The sequence below is a fragment of the Entelurus aequoreus genome, linkage group LG25, assembly GCF_033978785.1.
Source record: "Entelurus aequoreus isolate RoL-2023_Sb linkage group LG25, RoL_Eaeq_v1.1, whole genome shotgun sequence".
NCBI classification, from domain to species: domain Eukaryota; kingdom Metazoa; phylum Chordata; class Actinopteri; order Syngnathiformes; family Syngnathidae; genus Entelurus; species Entelurus aequoreus.
Genome location: NC_084755.1, coordinates 18,515,143 through 18,541,368, shown reverse-complemented (window position 1 = coordinate 18,541,368; position 26,226 = coordinate 18,515,143). Strand labels below are relative to the sequence as shown.

At 40.6% G+C, this 26,226-nt stretch overlaps 1 protein-coding gene across 2 annotated transcripts in view; it reads left to right on the top strand.

Annotated features, from left to right (window-relative positions):
* Positions 1–20,114, top strand: part of pdgfab (platelet-derived growth factor alpha polypeptide b) — a 53,865-nt gene extending 33,751 nt beyond the window's left edge. The window contains exons 5-7 of one of the 2 annotated variants that reach the window (XR_009824493.1): positions 16,099–16,225; positions 17,905–18,054; positions 20,039–20,114. Coding sequence is in view for 1 of the 2 variants with exons in the window: in XM_062036411.1 (XP_061892395.1) it covers positions 16,099–16,225; positions 20,039–20,052 (141 nt within the window). In the remaining variant the exon portion in view is untranslated. The remainder of the gene's footprint in view (positions 1–16,098; positions 16,226–17,904; positions 18,055–20,038) is intronic. The other variant, XM_062036411.1, reaches the window with a different exon arrangement.
* Positions 20,115–26,226: the final 6,112 nt, after the last annotated feature.

Here is a 26,226-nt window from a genome sequence, read left to right as displayed (position 1 = left end):
AAGTCATTGGAAATCCGAAAATGTCGCCATTCTACTCGAGGTCTGGGCATGTTTCTGCTGAGCCAAGGATAGGAAAAGAACACTGTGGAGGTCTTGCTTCTCTGGGTTCTCTGGACCACCAATGACGCACATGCGAACAATGATTTATTTTGCAATAATCTGTGCTTTTTCAGCCATGTTAGAGTTTATCTTGCTCGTTCTCCACCTTCAACAACCTCCTCTCCTTCCCGACTGCTGCCTTTAACAGAGCGACAGGTGATCAGACAAACACTCACAGCTGTGTCATCTACGCACCTGTCACTAATCTCGAAGCCGATCCTGACACACCCCGCTTCGCTGCAGGTCCGCAGGCCGCCCCCCATAAACACATTTGCTGCCACCTTGCATTTCTCCAAATACACCCTGATATTTATTTATTCATTCGCACTTTTCCTTTATGCCAAGGGTGTTAAACGTACGGATCAGGCCCGCAAACAGGTTTTATCCGGCCCGCGGGATGTGTTTGCTAAGTATAAAAATTAACCTGAATTTTTTAAATGAAATTAAAGCTGCAAGCAGCGATGGACGGGACCGACTTTGAGGGCTCATGAAATCCAAACCGGGGCAGTAAATAAAACTCTTTCATCAACTTTTAATCAGAAGGGTTCAATCTCTCTCCTGTGCTAATTTGAAGCCGACACGACAAACGCGCTCAGAGGAGATCATGTTTAAAAAAAGGTGATTGTTTTTACACAACTTTTGTTTTGAAGGGTGAATTGCAAACTTCCTGTTGATTTTTGCTGGGGGTTGTTAGTGTATGAAATATAGGTCTAAGTGAGACCTACATAGAGGTTTTTGTTTCATGTCTCTATGACATTCCTACTGGGAGTTACAGGCAGTTTTGTCTGTGTTTTCTTCCTAGGGGGCGCTAGAGCGCAATTTTGAGTTTTGGGGTTTGGTTTTTTGATTAGATCGCTATTTTTTCGCCAGTCCTGATGTGTGTGTCTAATTTGGTGAGTTTTGAAGCATTTTAAGGGGGTTAAATTACAGCTCAAAGAGGCGGCGGTATAATAATAAAATGCTAGAAATACAATAGGGTCCTCTGTCCCAAAAGGACTCGGTCCCTAATAAACAGCTGTTCTAAATGTGTCCACTGGATGTCACAATAGCAATTCTTTGTATCTTTGTAGATGATGCTACACATGTACAAAATAAACCACAAGGTGTTAGAACATCAGTCGAGGAAAATGATCAAACTACATAAATAACATACTGTAATTTGATTTTGATATAATTTTTTTTATCTTGATAGATTGAAAATGAACACCAATGAGTTGACTGATTATTACGTTCCCAGGCGGCTCTGAGGCTAGGGAACGTAAGCAAATGGGGTGTAAATTAATAAGGGAGTCAAGCCAAGAATTGAAAACTAAACTAGTGTTATTGAAAAGTAACCAAAAGTTGAATGGTAAAAAAAAAACAGGCAGCACAAGTTAAGCAAAGAGTTGAACAAACATGAGTACAAAGTACAGTCTATTAAGGCTCCACACAACATGGCAGAAAAAGAATCAACCTGATCCGGTGGTGAGCAGGTGGTTTTAAGCAGGATGGGAGGTTGAATGGTGGACCGGGATTGGCTGGCTGATTAACAGGTGAAATGAGGAGCAGCTGGGAACAGGAACCGGTTGATTGGCAGCAGGGGCAGTGAATGAGTGTCACCTGTACAAACAATACACTGCAAAAAGTTAGTGTTAAAAAACAAGAAAAAAAAATACAAAAATGGGGGGTATTTTATTTGAACTAATCAAAATTATCTGCCAATAGAACACAAAAATTCGGCTTGTCAAGACTTTCCAAAACAAGTGAAATTAGCTAACCTCAATGAACCCCAAAATACCTTAAAATAAGTATATTCTCACTAATAAAAGTGCACTTTTCTTGGTAGAAAATAAAAGAGACCTTTTTGCTCAATATGTTGAAAAATATTGTTTAATGAAGTAAATACTAGTGCCATTATCTTGACATAATGATATGCGCTCGGCATCATGATTTTTTTTTTCATGCTTGAAATAAGAAATTATTACTTTAAAAAAGTAGTTTTATACTTTTGAGTGTTAATGACACAGCTTTGCAACAGTTGATATTCTAGTTTCAAGCATGTTTTACACGATATAGGTCATAAAATCTCAGCAACAAGCTGTAATATCTTACTGAGATCATTTAGGACCAAAGCCCTTAAAACAAGTAAAACACTCTAACATAAAATCTGCTTAGTGAGAAGAATTATCTTATCAGACAGAAAATAAGCACATATCACCCTTATTTGAGATATTTAATTTTACTTAGATTTCAGTTTTTGCAGTGTAGAAAAAGAAACACAAAACAAACAAACCCCCACTAGGTGGAACGTAACACTGATGAACATTATCACATCATTTATTCAGAAAATATAAGTAACGACACATAAAGTATATATACTATTAACCGCAACAGGTAATTGTAAAAAAAAAAAAACCCAACAACATTATGATTTGTACACTGCAAAAACTGAAATCTAAGTAAGATGAAATATCTCAAATAAGGGTGATATTTGCTTATTTTCTGTCTGATAAGATAATTCTTCTCACTAAGCAGATTTTATGTTAGAGTGTTTTACTTGTTTTAAGGGTTTTGGTCCTAAATGATCTCAGTAAGATATTACAGCTTGTTGCTGAGATGTTATGACCTATATTGAGTAAAACACGCTTGAAACTAGAATATCAACTGATGCAAAGCTGTGTCATCAACACTCACAAGTATAAAACTGCTTTTTTAAAGTAATAATTTCTTATTTCAAGCATGAAAAAAAAAAATCATGATGCCGAGCGCATATCATTATGTCAAGATAATGGCACTAGCATTTACTTCATTTAAGAAGATTTTTCAACATATTGAGCAAAAAGGCCTAATTTTTTTTTCTACCAAGAAAAGTGCACTTGTTATTAGTGAGAATATACTTATTTTAAGGTATTTTTTGGGTTCATTGAGGTTAGCTAATTTTACTTGTTTTGGAAAGTCTTGACAAGCCGAATTTTCTTGTTCTATTGGCAGATAATTTTGCCTAATTCAAATAAAATACACCTGATTTTGTTTTTTTGTTTTCTTGTTTTTGAACACTGACTTTTTGCAGTGTACAATTTCAGAATGTGCTTGTTCTATTTTTAAACAAAGAAAACAATCTGAAGTTGTCTTTATTTTTAAGTTACCGTGCCGTGATTTTACCAGTCCGGCCCACTTGGGAGTAGACTTTTCTCCATGTGGCCCCCGATCTAAAATGAGTTTGACACCCCTGCTTTATGCGTTTGTGTCTGATTGTACTGTACAAGTGTTGTATGTCACTCTTAGCTGGCATCATTATGAAATAACTTTAGAGACTTTAGAAACTTTTTACAAATGTCAATGCATTTTCTCTCATGGCAGTTTTACTAATCATTTTCCGGCCAATAACAGGTGCTTTTCGAACAGGAAGGACCGAGTCAAATACACAACGCCACTTGCATGGCGTGCGCGCTCTCGCATTCTTTCGCACTTTGTGTACTTGTGTGTGCACGTATGAAGCGCTACGCCTCCCTGTTTGTTCTTCCAAAGGGGCCCCGAGTAAACACGCCACGACACGGGTGGAAGAATAGCGCTTACTTCCCTGTCACTCATGCCATGCCCTCCTTTAAACTCACTCAGCAGTCGCAGCGCTTTTTGTTGGCCGTGTTGCTCATTCAGTCGTGAGCTCGACTGATTATGTTCAAAATTTCCAGGTAAATTGGGTTGAACACTTCGAATTGCGTTTTGATAGTTAGCAGACTACTCGGTACAGAACAAAGTATTTTGGTGCTGCTTGGTACCAATTCACGTGAAAAATACCTTTCTTGCATGTGATGTCACGTCCGGTTGCAGACACTTGGCCGGTAAACAAGCCGTCAAGCACTCAATGCCAAGAAGGCAAGAATAATGCACTCAAAAGTACAGTAAGGCTCCATTTTTCAAAATGCACTAGCTTGATGTTAATTCATATTGGATTTGTCATAGACATGCTACTAATTAGCATTAGCAATTTTACATGGCGACTTCAACACCTCCATTAATGGTCATCTGTCTAGTATACACCGTTCAATTTTAGTAGTGATCTGTAAAATTACTGAGGAGTTGGTTTGAGGTAGGAATATGTACTGAATTTGGTACTTTTATAGGTACAGACCAAAGTGTCTGGGTACTGCTAGGTACCAATTCACGTGAAAAATACCTTTGTTGCATGTGACGTCACGTCAGGTTGCAGACACTTGGCCGGTAAACAAGCCGTCAAGCACTCAATGCCAAGAAAGCAAGAATAATGCGCTCAAAAGTACAGTAAGGCTCAATTTTTCAAATTTCATATTGGATTTGTCTTAGACATTTTACTAATTAGCATTAGCAATTTTACATGGCGTTTTCAACACCTCCATATATGGTCATTAAAACTACAACTGATATGCACATTACAATAAACAGCTGGCGTGTAATAATTGCAATAGTTACAGTACAAACACTTTTTTAAGGCTCAACAAAAGACAATAATGGCACATTCAACTTAATGGCAAAGACTACTTCCTGGTTACAAATGGACGGATCATGCCTTTACAATTATTGGGTGGGCTTTTCCATTTGCGCTAAAACATTCCTGGATTTAGGGTTAGGGTTAGGGTTAGGTTAGCTTGCTGTTAATTCATATTGGATTTGTCATAGACATGCTACTAATTAGCATTAGCAATTTTACATGGCGTTTTCAACACCTCCATATATGGTCATTAAAACTACAACTGATATGCACATTACAATAAACAGCTGGCGTGTAATAATTGCAATAGTTACAGTACAAACACTTTTTAAGGCTCAACAAAAGACAATAATGGCACATTCAACTTAATGGCAAAGACTACTTCCTGGTTACAAATGGACGGATCATGCCTTTACAATTATTGGGTGGGCTTTTCCATTTGCGCTAAAACATTCCTGGATTTAGGGTTAGGGTTAGGGTTAGGTTAGCTTGCTGTTAATTCATATTGGATTTGTCATAGACATGCTACTAATTAGCATTAGCAATTTTACATGGCGTTTTCAACACCCCCATATATGGTCATTGAAACTACAACTGATATGCACATTACAATAAACAGCTGGCGTGTAGTAATTACAATACTTACAGTATAAACACTTTGTAAGGCTCAAGAAAAGACAAGAATGTCTTTTGCTTTGCATAGTAGAGTTTTAACTTGCACTTACAGATGTAGTTACTGACAGTGGTTTTCTGAAGTGTTCCTGAGCCCACGTGGTGATATCCTTTACACACTGATGTTGCTTTTTGATGCAGTACCACCTGAGGGATCGAGGGTCACATAAGCATGCTGCTTACGTGCAGTGATTTCTCCAGATTCTCTGAACCTTTTGATGATATTACGGACCGTAGATGGTGAAATCCCTAAATTCCTTGCAATAGCTGGTTGAGAAATGTTGTTCTTAAACAATTTGCTCACGCATTTGTTCACAAAGTAGGTGACCCTCGCCCCATCCTTGTTTGTGAATGACTGAGCATTTCATGGAAGCTGCTTTTATACCCAATCATGGCACCCACCTGTTCCCAATTAGCCTGTTCACCAGTGGGATGTTCCAAATAAGTGTTTGATGAGCATTCCTCAACTTTTCTCAGTCTTTTTTGCCACTTGTGCTAGCTTTTTTGAAACATGTTGCAGGCATTCAATTCCAAATGAGCTAATATTTGCAAAAAATAGAGTTTTCCAGTTCGAACGTTCAATATTTTGTCTTTGCAGTCTATTCAATTGAATATAGCTTGAAAATGATTTGCAAATCATTGTATTGTGTTTTTATTTACCATTTACACAACATACCAACTTCACTGGTTTTGGTTTTTTTTGTATTATACTCGCAAATGAGATAACAACTTGACCCTTTTTTTTTTAACACATTTGAACACAAACAAAAATACCTGAAAAGTGGTTACCATGTCGATAAAAATGTGAAAGGTACCCATCCCTAGTTCTGGTGCGGAATAATCCCGAGTGATTCCAAGACCAGTGTGGTTTTTCTACAAAATATTGCATGTTTTAGTGTTGCATGTCCACCATATTTGTAAGGGGGCGGATGTCTGCAAAACACTCCAGTTCTAAAATATTATAGCATTCTACTAATTTCCAGCAATAACACACTGAATCATGTCAGTGGGCTCAACCTTTAACCGTATAAGGTAGCTCCATCTAATCATGATGGTATATTTTGGCAACAAGTCACTTTGGATGGCCCCCGTGTTCAACTATTTGGCAGAGGTTGCCGGGGGTCATTGGCTCACATCTGTGTAAACCTAAGAGGGAGATTGTTTTCGTGTGTGTGTGTGAGACAGAGTGCGCTCTATGCGAGGCTACGTAAACTCCCCCACCGCGGCGTGGCGACAAGGCCATTTGTGCGCGAGGAAGACGGGCCTCGGAGTAATGAAGTGTTGATGGCCGCCGGATCAAAGCGGAGGGGCTTGACAGAGGCCAGGGCGGATGTAGTCGCGGTGCTGAGCGCGGGGGTCCGCACATCTGAAACATCTTCACAACACCGACTGTTACCTCGGCGACAGCCGGGTCAGGCCGGCGGTAGCCCCGTTTTATACATAAAAATAGAATAGAATGCCTTTTTTTTTTATTGTCACTATGCACAGGTACAATGCGATTAAAAGCAACTCCAGTATCAGTGCGACAGTCTATAAATATGCAAAACATAGGAAGGAAAGAAAATAAAAATAGTGCAAAAGGAGGTAAAGTGCACAGTCCAGTCCTGAGAACGAGTGGTCTGGATGTGTTGTTTAAATATTAAATATAATACTATAATATTTTGGTACCGGTACTAAAATTATTTCGGTATTTTCTATGGCTTCATTTTAACAAAAAATCTTAGGGTACATTAAACATATGTTTCTTATTGCAGTTAAGTCCTTAAATAAAATAGTGAACATACAAGACAACTTGTCTTTTAGTAGTAAGTAATCAAACAAAGGCTCCTAATTATTATGCTGACATATGCAGTAACATATTGTACAAACCCCGTTTCCATATGAGTTGGGAAATTGTGTTGGATGTAAATATAAACGGAATACAATGATTTGCAAATCCTTTTCAACCCATATTCAGTTGAATGCACTACAAAGACAAGATATTTGATGTTCAAACTCATAAACTTTATTTTTTTTTTTGCCAATAATAATTAACTTACAACTTCATGGCTGCAACACGTGCCAAAGTAGTTGGGAAAGGGCATGTTCACCACTGTGTTACATGGCCTTTCCTTTTAACAACACTCGTTTGGGAACTGAGGAGACACATTTTTTAAGCTTCTCAGGTGGAATTCTTTCCCATTCTTGCTTGATGTACAGCTTAAGTTGTTCAACAGTCCGGGGGTCTCCGTTGTGGTATTTTAGGCTTCATAATGCGCCACACATTTTCAATGGCAGACAGGTCTGGACTACAGGCAGGCCAGTCTAGTACCCGCACTCTTTTACTATGAAGCCACGTTGATGTAACACGTGGCTTGGCATTGTCTTGCTGAAATAAGCAGGGGCGTCCATGGTAACGTTGCTTGGATGGCAACATATGTTGCTCCAAAACCTGTATGTACCTTTCAGCATTAATGGCGCCTTCACAGATGTGTAAGTTACCCATGTCTTGGGCACTAATACACCCCCATACCATCACAGATGCTGGCTTTTACACTTTGCGCCTATAACAATCCGGATGGTTCTTTTCCTCTTTGGTCGGGAGGACACGACGTCCACAGTTTCCAAAAACAATTTGAAATGTGGACTCGTCAGACCACAGAACGCTTTTCCACTTTGTATCAGTCCATCTTAGACGAGCTCAGGCCCAGCGAAGCCGACGGCGTTTCTGGGTGTTGTTGATAAACGGTTTTTGCCTTGCATAGGAGAGTTTTAACTTGCACTTACAGATGTAGCGACCAACTGTAGTTACCGACAGTGGGTTTCTGAAGTGTTCCTGAGCTCATGTGGTGATATCCTTTACACACTGTACGGTACCTGTACATTTCAAAGGCGACATAGTACCGAAAATAATTCATTAGTACCGCGGTACTATACTAATAGCGGTATACCGTAAAAACCCTATACTATATACATATATACAGAAGCATTCAGACTGTGGGTGGAAACCTACTCATTGGCCTTGTGGTTAGAGTAGGTTGTGAGTTCAAACCCCGGCCGAGTCATACCAAATACTATAAAAATGTGACCCATTACCTCCCTGCTTGGCACTCAGCATCAAGGGTTGGACTTGGGGGTTAAATCACCAGAAATGATTCCTGGGCGCGGCCACCGCTACTGCTCACTGCTCCCCTCACCTCCCAGGGGGTGAACAAGGGGATAGGTCAAATGCAGAGGACACATTGTGACAACCATTGGTACTTTAACTTGAACTCTAAGTAAAAAATTGCACACAGAGAGGTGCTAAACTATAAAATTAGTGCCTATGAGAGTTCACCGTGGTTATGGCTTTTGAAAAGGGGACGATTTACGACCGCGTCACCTGACCGAGGGAGAGCTCGCAACTCCCTTTTGATTCACTCGTGAGTTTTTTTTTTTTTTTTTCGGTGTGTGCGGAGGAGGCCGGCCGGGCGGGTCATGGGAGCATCCCGACCGGGGTTAGGAGTCGGAGCGTTTGGCTTCTTGCGCACCGGCTGGACCACATCAGGGGAAAAAAGTAGCATTTTAATCTTTTTTTTTTGTGTGTGTGTGTGTGTGTGTGTGTGTGCTCTCCTCCTCCTCCTCTGTGCTCCCTTTCACTCTTCCCCTCTGACTTCATCCTCCCCTCCCCTCCTGCACTACTGGAGTCTGATTGTCTGTTATATGAAATCACTCCCGCCTTCCTCACCCTACCAGTCTCTCTCTCTCTCTCTCGGCCTCACCTCCGTGACCTTCTCCTTTGTAATGGCATTGTTCTGTCCGGGATCATAAAAAAAGAAGGCTTTAAAAGACTCTTTGATATTTGATATCGCGCCTTCTGCTGCCCCTTAGATATCCACATCTGGCGATCTACGATATGCCACGCATGCAGGGTCTCTTTTTGGGCACGGGGCCCAAAGTGATAAATGCTCCCCGTTTTTCTGTGCGATAACCCTCGAGTGCATGTTATGACGGGTCGAAGAAGAGGTTGCCCCCTCCCTCCTGAACCCCTCGCCTTGGAAGATCATCTCGCGTTTCTTCCCTGTCCAATCCCAGAGGTTCAGAGAGAGCTCCTTTGTGTCGAGGAAGTTTTGGGTTCTCCCACCGTTTAAGGTTTTTTTTTTTCTTCTCCTTCTCGCGGGGGCACAAGCTCTTATTGTCCGGCAGGCCTAGTTTCCTCCCCGACGTCCCACCCTTTGCCGCTTTCCGTCCCTCCGTTCCCCAAACAAACATTTGTATTTATTTTCGCCGCGTTTTCTTGTCCGCCGTCCAAGTCATCATGGCCCGCGGTGCACATCCACATCCCCGTTTTGTGTTTTCCTTGGAAGGCGTGAGTAAAACTTTCCCCTCCGTCATGCTCTCATCAGCGCTCAGGGAATTCCCAATTAAAGCCGACCAAGACAATCGGCTTCACACAGAGGGCTCTTTGGTTTGTCCCAGCCCCCCCCCCCCACCCCCTTCTCCGCTCCTTTCCATCCCCACCACCAAAGGGGGTGCACTTCCCAGAGCCCCCTGCCTCACCCCAACCCCGTGGATCGGATATCATTCCACAAGCAACTCAAGGGACTCTTTCTCAGGGCCCCGGCTTTTCTTAGGAGCAGTTTGATTTATACAAAAAGAGTGTAGGGGCCCCCTTCGTCCGTAGCATGGGGGTCTCTTTCTGATGTATGTTTTATGTGGGAAGTCATTGACTCCACGCCGGATAAGAAGCCTTTGTTAAGAAGTGTTAAGGCCGAAATAAATCTGCTTCGGGAAAAGTCGGCAGCTTCCCTGTTAACACCTTTCCATAACACAAACAGAGGAAGTATGGGAGAGAGTGTTGACAAAGTAGGCGGAGCTCGAGGTTGTTTGAGCGGTATTGTTGTACACCAGGGGTGTCCAAACCTTTTCCACTGAGGGCCACACACTGAAAAATCAAAGCAAGCGGGGGCCATTTTAATATTTTTTTTATTTCAAAAACCAATACAATATATGTATAAAAAATATACATTTAGGCCTCCACTCAGGCTTGATCCCGGAGACCCCAAAGGGTTTTGGTAAAAAAATATATAAAAAATATGTCAAAGTATTATTATTTGTATTATTGTTCAAGGTTTAAATCTCTAGATCAACATTAGGTCTATCTGTCAATATACAGTTTTTAAAGATTTAAGTTGTATGCTCTTTTTGTCAAAGAAAACCCAGTTTTTTAATGAAAAAAACACAAAATATGCAATACTTTCACCCAATAACATTTTTAAGTGGAATATTTGAGATTATATAATAATTGAAGCCTTAAAAAGGTCAATTTCTAACAACATTGATTTTAATTCATTATTATTTTTTGAGCAATGACACTTAAAAAAAAAAATCACACTAAAATGATTGGGGATCCAATCATTTTAACACTATTCATTAAAGTGTTAAAAAATACATTATACATTTTTTCTACTGTTAACTTTTAACACAATAATCTCGAGATCATCTTCAGATCTATCCCTCAATTATAAGTTTTATTGTTGTTTATGTTTTTTATTTGTTCGTTTTAGGCCCTTCTTTAAAAAAACAGCTTAGTTTTTTATATGGCAAATACAAAATATGCAACATTTTTCCCAAAGACTATCTCAAAGTGGAATATTTAATGTGACATAATTGGAGCCTTGAATAGGTCAATAATTCATAATGACATTGATTTTGATTCATTATTAACCTGCATGGCAGCTTTGTGTTATTAGAGTAAACATTGCAACATTTTCTTGTTACATTTCTCTTGTTTGCTTTTTTATAGCACTTTTTATGTTTTACATTTTTTTTAATCGTATTTTTAGAATGTGCCGTGGGGCCGTTAAAAAATGACTTACGGGCCGCAAATGGCCCCAGGGCCGCACTTTGGACACCCCTGTTGTACACACTAATATGAAAGGGGACCCCCTGCACTGCAAAAAGTCAGTGTTCAAAAACAAGGGAAAAAAACACAAAAATGAGAGGTATTTTTTTTTAACTAAGCAAAATTATCTGCCAATAGAACAAGACAATCTGGCTTGTCAAGACTTTCCAAAACAAATAAAATTAGCTAACTTCAATGAACCCAAAATTACCTTAAAATAAGTATATTCTCACAAATAATTGCACTTTTCTTGGTAAAAAAAGAAAATGAGACCTTTTTGCTCAATATGTTGAAAAATATTCTTAAATTAAGTAAATGCTAGTGCGGGGGTCGGCAACCCGCGGCTCTAGAGCCGCATGCTCTTTCTGGAGCTTTTTCAAAAATTTATGAAAAATGGAAAAAGATGACAGGACAAAAGAAAAAAAAAGTTTTAATATGGTTTCTGTAGGAGGACAAACATGACACAAACCTCCCTAATTGTTATAAAGCACACTGTTTGTATGAAACATGCTTCACTGATTCAAGTATTTGGCGAGCGCCGTTTTGTCCTACTAATTTTGGCGGTCCTTGAACTCACCGTAGTTTTAGTTTGTATAACTTTCTCCGACTTTCCAAGACGTGTTTTATGCCACTTCTTTTTCTGTCTCATTTTGTCCACCAAACTTTTAACGTTGTGCGTGAAGGCACAAAGGTAAGTTTTGTTGATGTTATTGTCTTGTGTGGAGTGCTAATCAGGCATATTTGGTCAGTGCATGACTGCAAGCTAATCGATGCTAACATGCTATTTAGGCTAGCTATATGTACATATTGCACCATTATGCCTCATTTGTAGGTATATTTAAGGTAATTTAGTTTCCTTTAAGTCCTCTTAATTCAATTTATATCTCATGACACACTATCTGTATGTAGTATCGCTTTGAATTTTTTACGGCTCCAGACAGATTAGTTTTTTGTATTTTTGGTCCAATATGGCTCTTTCAACATTTTGGGTTGCCTACCCCTGTGCTAGTGCCATTATCTTGACATAATGATATGCGCTCTGCATTACATTTCTTGAAACCAGCAAACTTATACTAAAAACTGATTTATTGTTCTTAATGGAACGGCAACAAGGCAACCGCTTGTTACTCTCGGGGTCTACTAGCCGCTCAGGCAAATCATATGGTCTGAAAATGCATTTTTCCATCGATAACATGACATCATCGCGCCAAGTGCGTGCTCTTTCAGTCATATACAGCCCAGCCCCCGGACAAATTTTTTTTTTATTGTAATTTTGAAGAATTTATCTGAATGTGCATGAACTATTTCTGTTCACAATTGTTTGAAAGGTCACATGTTAAATGTTTAAATATTAACTGTCAGTTTACTGTACTGTGCCAGCTATCCTACTATATGAGTACATATTTTCTAATGTTTCATTGAAAATAAAACAGCAAAGTCCATTTGGCTGTCATCTGTTTTAATTATGAGACACATTTGTGTCAAAATCATGATTTTTTTTTTCATGCTTGAAGTAAGAAATGATTACTTTAAAAAAGCAGTTTTATACTTGTGAGTGTTGATGACACAGCTTTGCAACAGTTGATATTCTAGTTTCGAGCATGTTTTACTCAAATGAGGTCATAACATCTCAGCAACAAACTGTAATATCTTACTGAGATCATTTAGGACCAAAACACTTAAAACAAGTAAAACACTCTAACATAAAATCTGTTTAGTCAGAAGAATTATCTTATCAGACAGAAAATAAGCAAATATCACCCTTATTTGATTTTTCAGTTTTTGCATTGTGGAGTGTTTTCCACCTTGCTGTGGGAAGAACAAGGAGAGGAGCCGACCACAGGGCCCTCTCATCAGGGGGCTTGATCGGACTGTCAATGGATGTTTGTTTTCCCACCAAGTAGTACATTTAGGTTCAGTTTGTGCAGTTGATTCAGGCCCCCTTCTACTCTACAGTAAGGTTATCCAGGGTAAGTCCCACCTAACCTTATCCTTGTCCACACACACACACACTATGGTCGTTTAAGACCCCCTTCCCTCCTCCGTCTGCCGCCGCAACGCATGCGGGGAAAATGCGCACGTCATAGTCACCTGCGGTGTTGCTTTGTGTGCAAGTTCTTAAATTAAATTCAACTTATCTGAACAATATCCAGTGTTGTGGTATTTCAATGAACTGGAATCCAGTGTGCTGTGGGGCCCTATTGTAGTGACTCACACCTGAGCCATCATAAATTAATCAAATCTTTATTCGACTCGTAAACAATGTGATAAAGAACATTTTACAACAATCAATCTAGGGATCTAGATATCTGGTCAGGACACTCCTCACTCTTTTGCCTTCACCTTCATTGTCCATTCGTTTTTGGTGACTTTTTATACTCTGGACCTAGACCAGTGGTTCTTAACCTTGTTCGAGGTACCGAACCCCACCATTTTCATATGCGCATTCACCGAACTCGAACCGTGGTTAGAGTGTCCGCCCTGAGATCGGTAGGTCGGGAGTTCAAACCCCGTCCGAGTCATACCAAAGACTATAAAAATGGGACCCATTGCCTCCCTGCTTGGCACTCAGCATCAAGGGTTGGAATTGGGGGTTAAATCACCAAAATGATTCCAGAGCGCGGCCACCGCTGCTGCTCACTGCTCCCCTCACCTCCCAGGGGGTGGAACAAGGGGATGGGTCAAATGCAGAGGGTAATTTCACCACACCTAGTGTGTGTGTGTGTGACTATCAGTTGTACTTTAACTTTAAATCTCGACCTAAAATGATTCTTGTAGTCATCAGCGGGTTACTTTCATTTCTCTGAAAGCTCATTTCTGATTGTTTTAGTTGTTAACGTTCTTTTTCTTGCATTTAGCAAAGAGAGCACAGTACCAAGTCAAATTCCTTGTGTGTTAAACATACTTGTCCAATAAAACTTGATTCTGATGTAGTCTCTGGCATACCGTCCTCATGTCTTGTCCGCCTTAATCCCGTCGCAGTCTTATCTAGTCGTCATTATTTGTGTAGTACATTTCTTCTACATGGTAACCTAGAAACTTGATGTTAATAGGTAACACATGAATGTCATCCGATGCCGTTCATGATCACAGCCAAGCCTCTCCGCCCTCTTCCTCAAATAACCCCCTGCAAACACATCCCAGAATAATCCTTTGCACACTCGCTGCTCCTCCGATCAGGGACCCCTTTTCACACTGGCCGTGTCAAGGTCCGATAATGGTAAACACACCATTGCCAGCCCAGACGCCATTGTGCTCTGTTTGCTCACCGCATACCTCCTGTGCCTGCTTGCTTGCTTGCTTGCTTGCTCACCCCTCTTCTTCTTCTTCCTTCATGGAAAGACACAGTTGCAAAGGCTGAACCTTCCATTGTAGCCACAGCGGCCTTTTTGTTTCGCATCCCTGGCGTGAGAGACATGGCGCTGCGTGAGTGTCAACACCACGCTTTGTTTTAGCAGACAGGCTTGGTATGTTCAATTGTCTGCATGACTAATTTACCACCGGGCACTGGGCCATCACAGGATACGGAAAGAAAGCCTCTCATGTCTCATGCCGACTGTACCACCAGAGACCGATGGCTGGGTCATATCCTCTCCTGTGCAGTGAACTGGAGACGAGGTGAACCCCGCCTCGCAAACCCCATGACACTACAGTACCTGCCTTTGGCGCTCCAGATAAGAGAGCGTAAAAAGCATGTAGCTACCTCGCCCTGTTACGCAACTCTGATGGTGCTAACATAACTCCCAGGAAACACACATTAAACCGAGTATTGCTTAGAATTCCAGTTGGTTTGACGGATTGGAAACGGTTCTTTTGCTCAGGTTCCACCAGAAAATCCCCACTGTGCCTATCTACTATATGAACAAATGTAGTCACACACACAGTTCTTAATCAATGAATCAATCTATGGTTGGTTCTTTGACCTCAGCTCAATCAAGACCACGGACTCTGGTCCAACAGAAACCGCAGTTCCGGATGAATAGATACAAGTTCCCACAGTCACGGTCCATGTCCTGCAGGAGTAATGACCCGAATGACCTGGAAGTGCATGCTCCTCCATGCCTGAAGTTGGATACAGGGAAATAGCTGTGAGGGTGGCAATGGGGATGTCTCCTCCTACTGTAAATGTTCTACATTCAACTCTCCCTCTGTTCTGGCCTGCTTGGGCAAGTTCCTTCGTTCCATTTGCACAGTTGATCAAAAGCTATAAGCAGAAGCCAATGTGGCAGCCTGGTAGGGATTTTGCGGATGTAGACCCCGCTACTTGGGGCAGCTGGGTTGCATCTGTGTTGCTAGGGTAATTAATAAATACAAAAACAGTATTGACTGATTTGTACTTCAATGAAGTCCCTAAGACTGGTATGAGTCTCTAGTCGCTGGTGACTTCCGTAGTCCTCTGGCTCTGTAGGAGCTCTGTGTTTTTGGGCCCTCAGTCTCTCCAGCTCTCAGAGACCCACCAGGGAGCCCTCCACACAGCTGCATGTCTTAGTCCAGGCAGTACATGCACTTCTCCAGCTCCAGGTACTCCTGACCAGATCCTGTTAGGTCATGTTCTGCAGGCTCTCGATGTGGTACATTTCATAGGTCTGAGATGTAAAGAAGAAGGTTTCTCACTTCTTGTATGTATGGAGGAATTGACATTAAACAATCTTTAAAGTCTCCTAGACGTCGCTGCTGCAGCCAACTCCACCACCACTGTCATGCTCTAAGAGGTCCTCCTCACTGTCCTTAAGTCTGGTTTCGGTGTTGAGGTCGGGCTCCTCTCGGTCATGCTCATCCGTGAGGAACTGGGTAGTGTTGTAGGGACCATTGGGAGACTCTCGGCGAACACTTCCTCCCCTAGATCCGATCCTCCAGCACCTTACTTGTCAACATATTATAGATATGTACATTTTATACTGTAAACATCAGTCACTCCTTTACTTTGAGACCAAGATCATCCATGTAGACTTTGCAAATGCAGGAAAATCTTAGCGTTTACACCTACTAACCGTAATATCTGTCTGTCTTCCTACAGGTGGCCAAGGTAGAGTACGTCAAGAGGAGACCCAAGCTGAAAGAGGTCTTCGTACGGTTAGAAGACCACCTGGAGTGTGTGTGCACGTCGCAGCATCATGTTGTGGAGCACTCCGATGCAGAAACAGGTAAATGTCAGCAACACTCTTCTGGCCTTCGCCTGACTTTAATGTGGATGCTTTCACACAAGAACTCTCTGGTCCTCTTGGACCTATTATTATACCGCCGTCTTCGTCACGTCATGACATTGCTGGTTTACGTGCAGACTAGCATGTTCGGCAGCGCACAATAACCGAGTAATTACAAACAGACACAGTGTGTAGACAGAAAAGGGAGAACGGATGCAATTTGGCTTACAAACGAGCTCAGGAAGAGGTGCTTTAAGACATGGCTAGCTAGCTAGCGGCTAAAGTCCAGCCCCAGTCTACAGTGTTTTAGCTACTTCAAAATCACTAATCCTCGTCTCCATGGCGACAAATAAAGTACGTTTCTTACCATTATCATCCATGCAGGACGAGGAATAGTTAAACATGCTTCACTACACACCGTAGCTCACCGGCGTCAAAATGTAAACAAACGCCATGGGTGGATCTACACCTAACATCCACTGTAATGATACTAAGTACAGGAGCGTATCTAGTCTATACTACTATTTTTTGGCATCACAACATCTTAATTTTCTTAATTTTATTTATATTATGTTATGTTAATATGTCCCTGGACACATGAGGACTTTGAATATGACCAATGTATGATCCTGTAACGACTTGGTATCGGATTGATACCCAAATTTGTGGTATCATCCAAAACTAATGTAAAGCATCCAAACAACGGAAGAATAAGTGATTATTACATTTTAACAGAAGTGTAGATAGAACATGTTAAAAGAGAAAGTAAGCAGATATTAACAGTAAATGAACAAGTAGATTAATAATTAATTTCTACCACTTGTCCTTAATAATTTTGACAAAATAATAGTGATAAATGACACAGTATGTTACTGCATATGTCAGCAGACTACATTTGGAGCCTTTCTTTGCTTACTTACTACTAAAAGACAAGTTGTCTTGTATATTCACTATTTTATTTAAGGACAAAGGTGTAATAATAAACATATGTTTAATGCACCGTAAGAGTTTTTGTTAAAATAAAGCCAATAATGCAATTTTTTGTGGTCCCCTTTATTTAGAAAAGTATCGAAAAGTATCGAAAAGTATCGAAATAATTTTGGTACCTACTCAAATGTAAGGCCAACCTTCTTCCTGTTTACGTTGTTGCGACCAATCAGAGAACAGAAACTAATCCAAGGGGGGAAATAGAACATGCCTGGACCAGAGACAATGAACTCTAAGAGTGAAAGCACCCTCCTGATATATCAAAACACAAAGTCCTACCTTCATCCCCTTCACCATCGCCCTTTCCTGCCATTTTTCACGTCTGCTTGATGCGTCTCCTTTGTCCGGCTTTCTCATGCTTTTGCACCTGTTGACCCTTTTCCTTGACTGACACACCTGTCAGGTGGCCACTTATTGCAAAACCGCAAAAAGAGCTCCGCAGAGGTGTGTGTGAAGGCAGAGGATGTAAAAAAAAAAAAAACCTGCCTGGCATGACAACCAAGCAGTGCCTTTCCCTCCCTTGGAGCAGATATGATGTGAGCTGATAAGGCATGTCAAGTATTTATTAGTCTCTCTGCTTCTATCCCAGGGCTCTTTCTTTCTATATCATGAAGCCTGCTTTATGCCTCTTTTTTTTTTTTTTTTTTCTAACCCTCCCCTGTTTCAACCCTCCTTTGACTTTGTGTTTTCAGGCCATCGTAGGTCTAAAGGTAAAAAAAGGAAATCTAAAAAGCGCCGAAAGGGTTTATTGGCAACATAATAAAGTCAAACCCATTACACCCCCCCCACCCACATCCTCCTACTCCCACTCAATGCCCACTGCAGAGCTGTGAAGGGAACAGGTAGGCGTCCTCCCGCCTCGCCAAAAACAAGGGGTCGCCGCCCAAATCACTGTTGCAAAGCCACCAATCACGTCAGATCGAGGAGAGCTGCATGCTGTGATTTTATTTTTATTTTTTGCAAGGCATGCGTGCACGTTTTGTGTCGACTTGTGTGCACGCCGATTTGCATAACGAAAACGTGTCACCTCCGCCATGTCCTCGTCATCACCTTTTTGTGGCTGCAGGCACAAATGTTGAAAATACAGTCGCGATCAAAAGTTGACATACACTTGTAAAGAACATAATGTCATGGCTGTCTTGAGTTTCCAATCATTTCTACAACTCTTATTTTTTTGTGATAGAGTGATTGGAGCACATACTTGTTGGTCACAAAAAAACATTCATGAAGTTTGGTTCTTTTATGAATTTATTATGGGTCTACTGAAAATGTGACCACAGAACTTTCCTCCAGAAGGTCTTATCTTTGTCCATGTGATGTCAGATGAAACAAAAATTGAGCTGTTTGGCCACAATACCCGGCAATATGTTTGGAGAAGAAAAGGTGAGGCCTTTAATCCCAGGAGCACCACACCTACTGTCAAGCATGGTGGTGGTAGTATTATGCTCTGGGCCTGTTTTGCAGGACAATGACCCCAAACACACGTCAAAAGTGGTAAAGGAATGGCTAAATCAGGCTAGAACAGTGGTTCTTAACCTTGTTGGAGGTACCGAACCCCACCAGTTTCATATGCGCATTCACCGAACCCTTCTTTAGTGAAAAATAAATGAAAAATTGTTTTCAAATTCAAGACAAAGTTATGTTTTTGGTAACACTTTAGTATGGGGAACATATTCTAAGTAACAAAGACTTAATTTAGAGTTTTTTGGACACTAGGGGAACATATTCTAAGTAACAAAGACTTAATTTAGAGTTATTTGGTTAGGGTTAGGGTTAGAGGGTTAGGGCCAGGGTTAGAGGGTTAGGGTTATAATAAGGCCATGCCGAATAAGGCATTAATAAGTACTTAACAATGACTAGTTAAGAGCCAATATGTTACTAATTTGCATGTTAATAAGCAACTAATTAATGGTGAATATGTTCCCCGTACTAAAGTGTTACCATGTTTTTTTACTGGGGCACAAAATGAACCGTGCATGAACATCACCTTGTTCAAACAACAAAACCAACACAGTGCATAAACTCACAACAAATTACACACCTGCGAATCAGTGTGACTTCCGTAATACGCCGATAGGGAGAAGATTTTATTTACACGATGAGTCGGGTGTGTTTTGACCTCCGCCGAACCCCTGAGCCCGACTCACCGAACCCCTAGGGTTTGATCGAACCCAGATTAAGAACCACTGGGCTAGAACGAAGGTTTTAGAATGGCTTTCCCAAAGTCCTGACTTAAACGTGTGGACAATGCTGAAGAAACAAGTCCATGTCAGAAAACCAACACATTTAGCTGAACTGCACCAATTTTGTCAAGAGGAGTGGTCAAAAATTCAACCAGAAGCTTGTGGATGGCTACCAAAAGCGCCTTATTGCAGTGAAACTTGCCAAGGGACATGTAACCAAATATTAACATTGCTGTATGTATACTTTTGACCCAGCGACTTTTGACATTTTCAGTAGACCCATAATAAATTCATAAAAGAACCAAACTTCATGAATGTTTTTTTGTGACCAACAAGTATGTACTCCAATCACTCTATCACAAAAAAATACGAGTTGTAGAAATTATTGGAAACTCAAGACGGCCATGACATTATGTTCTTTACAAGTGTATGTCAACTTTTGATCGCGACTGTATCAGAAACATACAGCAGACCCTGGGTACTTGAACGCACCATTTTTACATTTTAAAGCTTTCAATTTCCCCAAGTCCCGAGGCTCTACTGTATTGTTCGACAAGATGCATGCTCAAATGAATACTTTGTGTCAAGATAGAGCTCATTGTTTGTGTTTGCTAACGTCGTCTTTCTCTATTGTTCCTTCCAGTGGACGTGAGGTGAGACCAATACGATCTGAGAAAAAAAAAAAAAAAAAAGGATGTCAGCGTGGGAGGGACCGCCTTCTATCATTCTTCGCTTCAAAGAACTTTTCCCTAAAGACAAGACTGATGAAAATAAAACAAGACAAATGATGCCAAAGGTGCTTTTAAAAACTATCCAGTGACTGATAGGAGGCCAAAAAGGGATTTTTCTCTGTTGAAGAGACACGAAAGAGTTGGATAGAGCCTTCAAATAAAAAAAAAAAAGTGGAAGACCTCCAGCTGGGCAACTTAAAAAAAGTGCCCTCTTTAAATAAATGACTCGTGCCGGAAGGAGAGCATCCTGTCTATGTACAGTTTTGCAAACTACAAACTATTTATACGCTTTTTTCCAAGCGAAAGAACGCGTCGAGATCACCCTTTTGTTGTTATACTTGTCGTCCTATTATTATTATTATTATTATTATTATTACATCAATGTATCAAGTCTTGTATGTGGTTTGGACATGTGTGCGCCGAGGAGGAGACGTGCAGGAAGAGGCTTTATTTTTGTTATGAAATATATTATGCTTCCTTTTATTCGAGCAGAAATGTTTTTTGTCCTTGTTATTGTTGGTTATTGAATGTCTATTTAATCCATTTGGAAAAGATGCAAAAAAAAAGGCGATGATTGTTGTGCATAGTAAGTGGTCCTTAAAGGCCTACTGAAATGAGATTTTCTTATTTAAACGGGGATAGCAGATCCATTCTATGTGTCATACTTGATCATTTCGCGATATTGCCATATTTTTGCTGAAAGGATTTAGTAGAGAACATCGACGATAAAGTTCGCAACTTTTGGTCGCTGATAAAAAAAAGCCTTGCCTGTACCGGAAGTAGCGTGACGTCACAGGTTGTGGAGCTCCTCACATCTGCACATTGTTTACAATCATGGCCACCAACAGCGAGAGCGATTCGGACCGAGAAAGCGAAAATTTCCCCATTAATTTGAGCGAGGATGAAAGATTCGTGGATGAGGAAAGTGAGAGTGAAGGACTAGAGGGCATTGGAAGCGATACAAATAGGGAAGATGCTGTGAGAGGCGGGTGGGACCTGATATTCAGCTGGGAATGACTAAAACAGTAAATAAACACAAGACATATGCCACAACACAACCAGGCTTATATTTAATATGCCACAAATTAATCCGCATAACAAACATCTCCCCCCTCCCGTCCATATAACCCGCCAATACAAATCAAACACCCGCACAACACACTCAATCCCACAGCCCAAAGTACCGTTCACCTCCGCAAAGTTCATACAGCACATATATTTCCCCAAAGTTACGTACGTGACATGCACATAGCGGCACGCGTACTCACGGTAATGCGTATCCAACTCAAAGTCCTCCTGGTAAGAGTCTCTGTTGTCCCAGGCCAATGGTAAAGCTTGACTGTCATCGTTCGGGAATGTAAACAATGAAATGTTTGTGTTGCTGCAGCCGGCCGCTAATACACCGCTTCCCACCTACAGCTTTCTTCTTTGCTATCTCCATTGTTCATTAAACAAATTCCAAAAGATTCACCAACACAGATGTCCAGAATACTGTGGAATTTTTGCGATGAAAACAGACGACTTAATAGCTGGCCACAATGCTGTCCCAAAATGTCCGCTACAATCCGTGACGTTTCGCGGGAAATTTGAAATTGGACTTTACTAATCTAACCCGGCTGTATTGGCATGTGTTGCAATGTTAAGATTTCATCATTGATATATAAACTATCAGACTGCGTGGTCGGTAGTAGTGGGTTTCAGTAGGCCTTTAATGCATTTCACACACAATCTACACTTTGTCACTGTAATGCTGATAAGAAGGATGCCCACCCAGTCTGCTGTAGCGACAACACACACACACACACACACACACACACACACACACACACACACACACACACACACACACACACACACACACACACACACACACACACACACACACACACACACACACACACACACACACGTACACACACACATAGCGAACAAAGTCCACCTTAAAGAGTGAATGAATAAGCAGAGCAAATCGACAAGCGCATGAATAGGCTCCTTGTTTAGGCAAGCTTTGGTCCTCACAATGTCTCCACTCGTCTTATGCAGACACACCAAATCTGATGGAACTAACTGATTTTTGTAAAGAAAATACAAAAAAACCCAAAAAAACAATGGTGCTTTTCCACCCTGAGTCTAAACAAGCAGGTTTTATACTGGCAACGGAGTGAGTCACTGTAAACACGTGATCACCGTGACATGGAACTGTATCAGCTGAGACCAGACAAAAGTCCACCTGGGAATGAACCATCACTTGAATAGTGCTTTATTTATATTGTCTCACTACTGTTTTTTCCCCCCTTTCTTTTCATTACACGCCAGACAAAAAATAAATGCCTTAAGCCAGGGGTGTCAAAAAAACTACTCCCAAGTGGGCCGGACTGGTGAAATCACGGCACGATAACTTCAAAATAAAGACAACTTCAGATTGTTTTCTTTGTTCGAAAATAGAACAAGCGCATTCTGAAATTGTACAAACCGTAATGTTGTTGGGTTGTTTTTTTTTACACTTAGAGTCGTGATCAAAAGAACATAATGTCATGGCTGTCTTGAGTTTCCAATCATTTCTACAACTCTTATTTTTTTTGTGATAGAGTGATTGGAGCACATACTTGTTGGTCACAAAAAACATTCATGAAGTTTGGTTCTTTTATGAATTTATTATGGGTCTACTGAAAATGTGAGCAAATCTGCTGGGTCAAAAGTATACATATAGCAATGTTAATATTTGGTTAAATGTCCCTTAGCCAGTTTTACTGCAATAAGGCGCTTTTGGTAGCCATCCACAAGCTTCTGGTTGAATTTTTGACCACTTCTTGTGACAAAATTGGTGCAGTTCAGCTACATTTGTAGGTTTTCTGACATGGACTTGTTTCTTCAGCATTGTCCACACGTTTAAGTCAGGACTTTGGGAAGGCCATTCTAAAACCTTAATTCTAGCCTGATTTAGCCATTCCTTTACCACTTTTGACGTGTGTTTGAGGTCATTGTCCTGTTGTAACACCCAACTGTCCCCAAGACCCAACCTCCGGGCTGATGATTTTAGGTTGTCCTGAAGAATTTGGAGGTAATCCTCCTTTTTCATTGTCTCATTTACCGTATTTTTCGGACTATAAGTCGCTCCGGAGTATAAGTCGCACAGGCCGAAAATGCATAATAAAGAAGGAAAAAAACATATATAAGTCGCACTGGAGTATAAGTCGCATTTTTTGGGGAAATTTATTTGATAAAACCCAACACCAAGAATAGACATTTGAAAGGCAATTTAAAATAAATAAAGAATAGTGAACAACAGGCTGAATACGTGTACGTTATATGAGGCATAAATAACCAACTGAGAATGTGCCTGGTATGTTGACGTAACATATTATAGTAAGAGTCATTCAAATAACTTCAACATATAGAACATGCTATACGTTTACCAAACAATCTGTCACTCCTAATTGCTAAATCCCATGAAATCTTATACGTCTAGTCTCTTACGTGAATGAGCTAAATAATATTATTTGATATTTTACGGTAATGTGTTAATAATTTCACGCATAAGTCGCTCCTGAGTATAAGTCGCACCTCCCGGCCAAACTATGAAATAAACTGGGACTTATAGTCCGAAAAATACGCTACTCTCTGTAAAGCACCAGTTCCATTGGCAGCAAAACAGGCCCAGAGCATAATACTACCACCACCATGCTTGACGGTAGGGTGGTGTTCCTGGGATTTCTCCTCCAAACATATTGCTGGGTATTGTGGCCAAACAGCTCAATTTTTGTTTCATCTGACATCACATGGACAAAGATAAGGCCTTCTGGAGGAAAGTAAATAAATTCATGAAAGAACCAAATGTGCTCTAATCACTATCACAAAAAAATAAGAGTTGTAGAAATTATTGGAAACTCAAGACAGCCATGACATTATGTTCTTTACAAGTGTATGTAAACTTTTGATCGCGACTGTATATGTTGCGGTTGATAGAAATCTATTTGTCGTTATTTATATTCTCTGAATAAATGATGTGATAATGTTCATCAGTCAACTCATTGGTGTTAATTTTCAATCTATCAAGATAAAAAAATTATATCAAAATCAAATTACAGGATGTTATTTATGTAGTTTGATTATTTTCCTCGACTGATGTACTAACATCATTTGGTTTATTTTGTACATATGTAGCTTAATCTACAAAGATACAAAGAATTGCTATTGCGACATCCAGTGGACACATTTAGAACAGCTGTTTCATTCATTCAAAAATTTCAGGTTAATTTTTATACTTAGCAAACTCATCCTGCGGGCCGGATAAATCCTGTTCGCGGGCCTGATCCGGCCCTCAGGCCGTACGTTTGACACCCCTGCCTTAAGCCTTTTTTTTAAGAAAAAATAATAATTTTCTTATTTGGACAAAGACAGCAATAATCATAATTTATATATTTATGTTCAACAATAAAAGTATTTCTGCTCATGAATTGTTCACCGAATATGAGTCTGGTCATTTTTTTCTTTGAAAGGTTATTTTAGTGGATTTCCAAATTTGAAAATTTTGTTACTATCCCTAACTGGTGGACCACGGTCTGGACCCAGGCACTGTTCTATATGGACCTGGACTCAGCGTGAAGATATTTAAGTATTTACTGTATCAGAAAACCGCTGACTAATCACATGTAAAGTGAGCCATCTCACTTGACTCAGCCAATCAAATTTGTGCATTCCAGGCACTAAAAGTTCCATCCATACATCCATTTTCTACCGCTTGTCCCTCTTGGGGTCGTGGGGTATGCTGGAGCCTATCCCAGGTGCCCTCGGGCAGAAGGCGGGGTACACCCTGGACAAGTCATCACCTCATCGCAGGGCCAACACAGATAGACAACATTCACACACCAGTTTAGTGTTTCCAATCAACCTATCCCCAGGTTCATGTCTTTGGAGGTGGGAGGAAGCCGGAGTACCCACGCAGTCACGGGGAGAACATGTATGTGGCCAAACAGCTCAATTTTTGTTTCACCTGACATCACATGGACAAAGATAGGACCTTCTGGAGCAAAGTTCTGTGGTCAGATGAAACAAAAATTGAGCTGTTTGGCCACAATACCCAGCAATATGTTTGGAGGAGAAAAGGTGAGGCCTTTAATCCCAGGAACACCATTCCTACCGTCAAGCATGGTGGTGGTAGTATTATGCTCTGGGCCTGTTTTGCTGCCAATGGAACTGGTGCTTTACAGAGAGTAAATGGGACAATGAAAAAGGAGGATTACCTCCAAATTCTTCAGGACAACCTAAAATCATCAGCCCGGAGGTTGGGTCTTGGGCGCAGTTGGGTGTTCCAACAGGACAATGACCCCAAACACACGTCAAGAGTGGTAAAGGAATGGCTAAATCAGGCTAGAGTCAGAAAACCAACAAATTTAGCTGAACTGCACCAATTTTGTCACAAGGAGTGGTCAAAAATTCAACCAGAAGCTTGTGGATGGCTACCAAAAGCGCCTTATTGCAGTGAAACTTGCCAAGGGACATGTCACCAAATATTAACATTGCTGTATGTATACTTTTCACCCAGCAGATTTGGTCACATTTTCAGTAGACCCATAATAAATTAATAAAAGAACCAAACTTCATGAATGTTTTTTGTGACCAACAAGTATGTGCTCCAATCACTCTATCACAAAAAAATAAGAGTTGCAGAAATGATTGGAAACTCAAGACAGCCATGACATTATGTTCTTTACAAGTGTATGTAAACTTTTGACCACGACTGTAAGTGTTATAATGAAGGCAACACATGATGTAAGTGTCTATATTAGCCTACTATCAAAGGCTGACGCTAATCTTTGTTGACAGAAATGTTGTATTTTAATTTTTATTCTACACATTTTTGCAACATTGGAAATCCTTAGTAAAATGGAGGCTTCTCACAGGATGAGATACATTCTGGAAATGACTGGCTCAGACTGGCCAAAGGTATAGATGTGTGTGTCCAAGTTAAAGGAAACAGCAGGCTGTCTTCTTCTAATAGACTATAATAACTAAAGTCCCTTGGGTGAATAATGTAAACTCACCACACCGGTATGTTTTAGCGCTTTCATGGTGAGTTTACTGACAGATATAAGTAAGA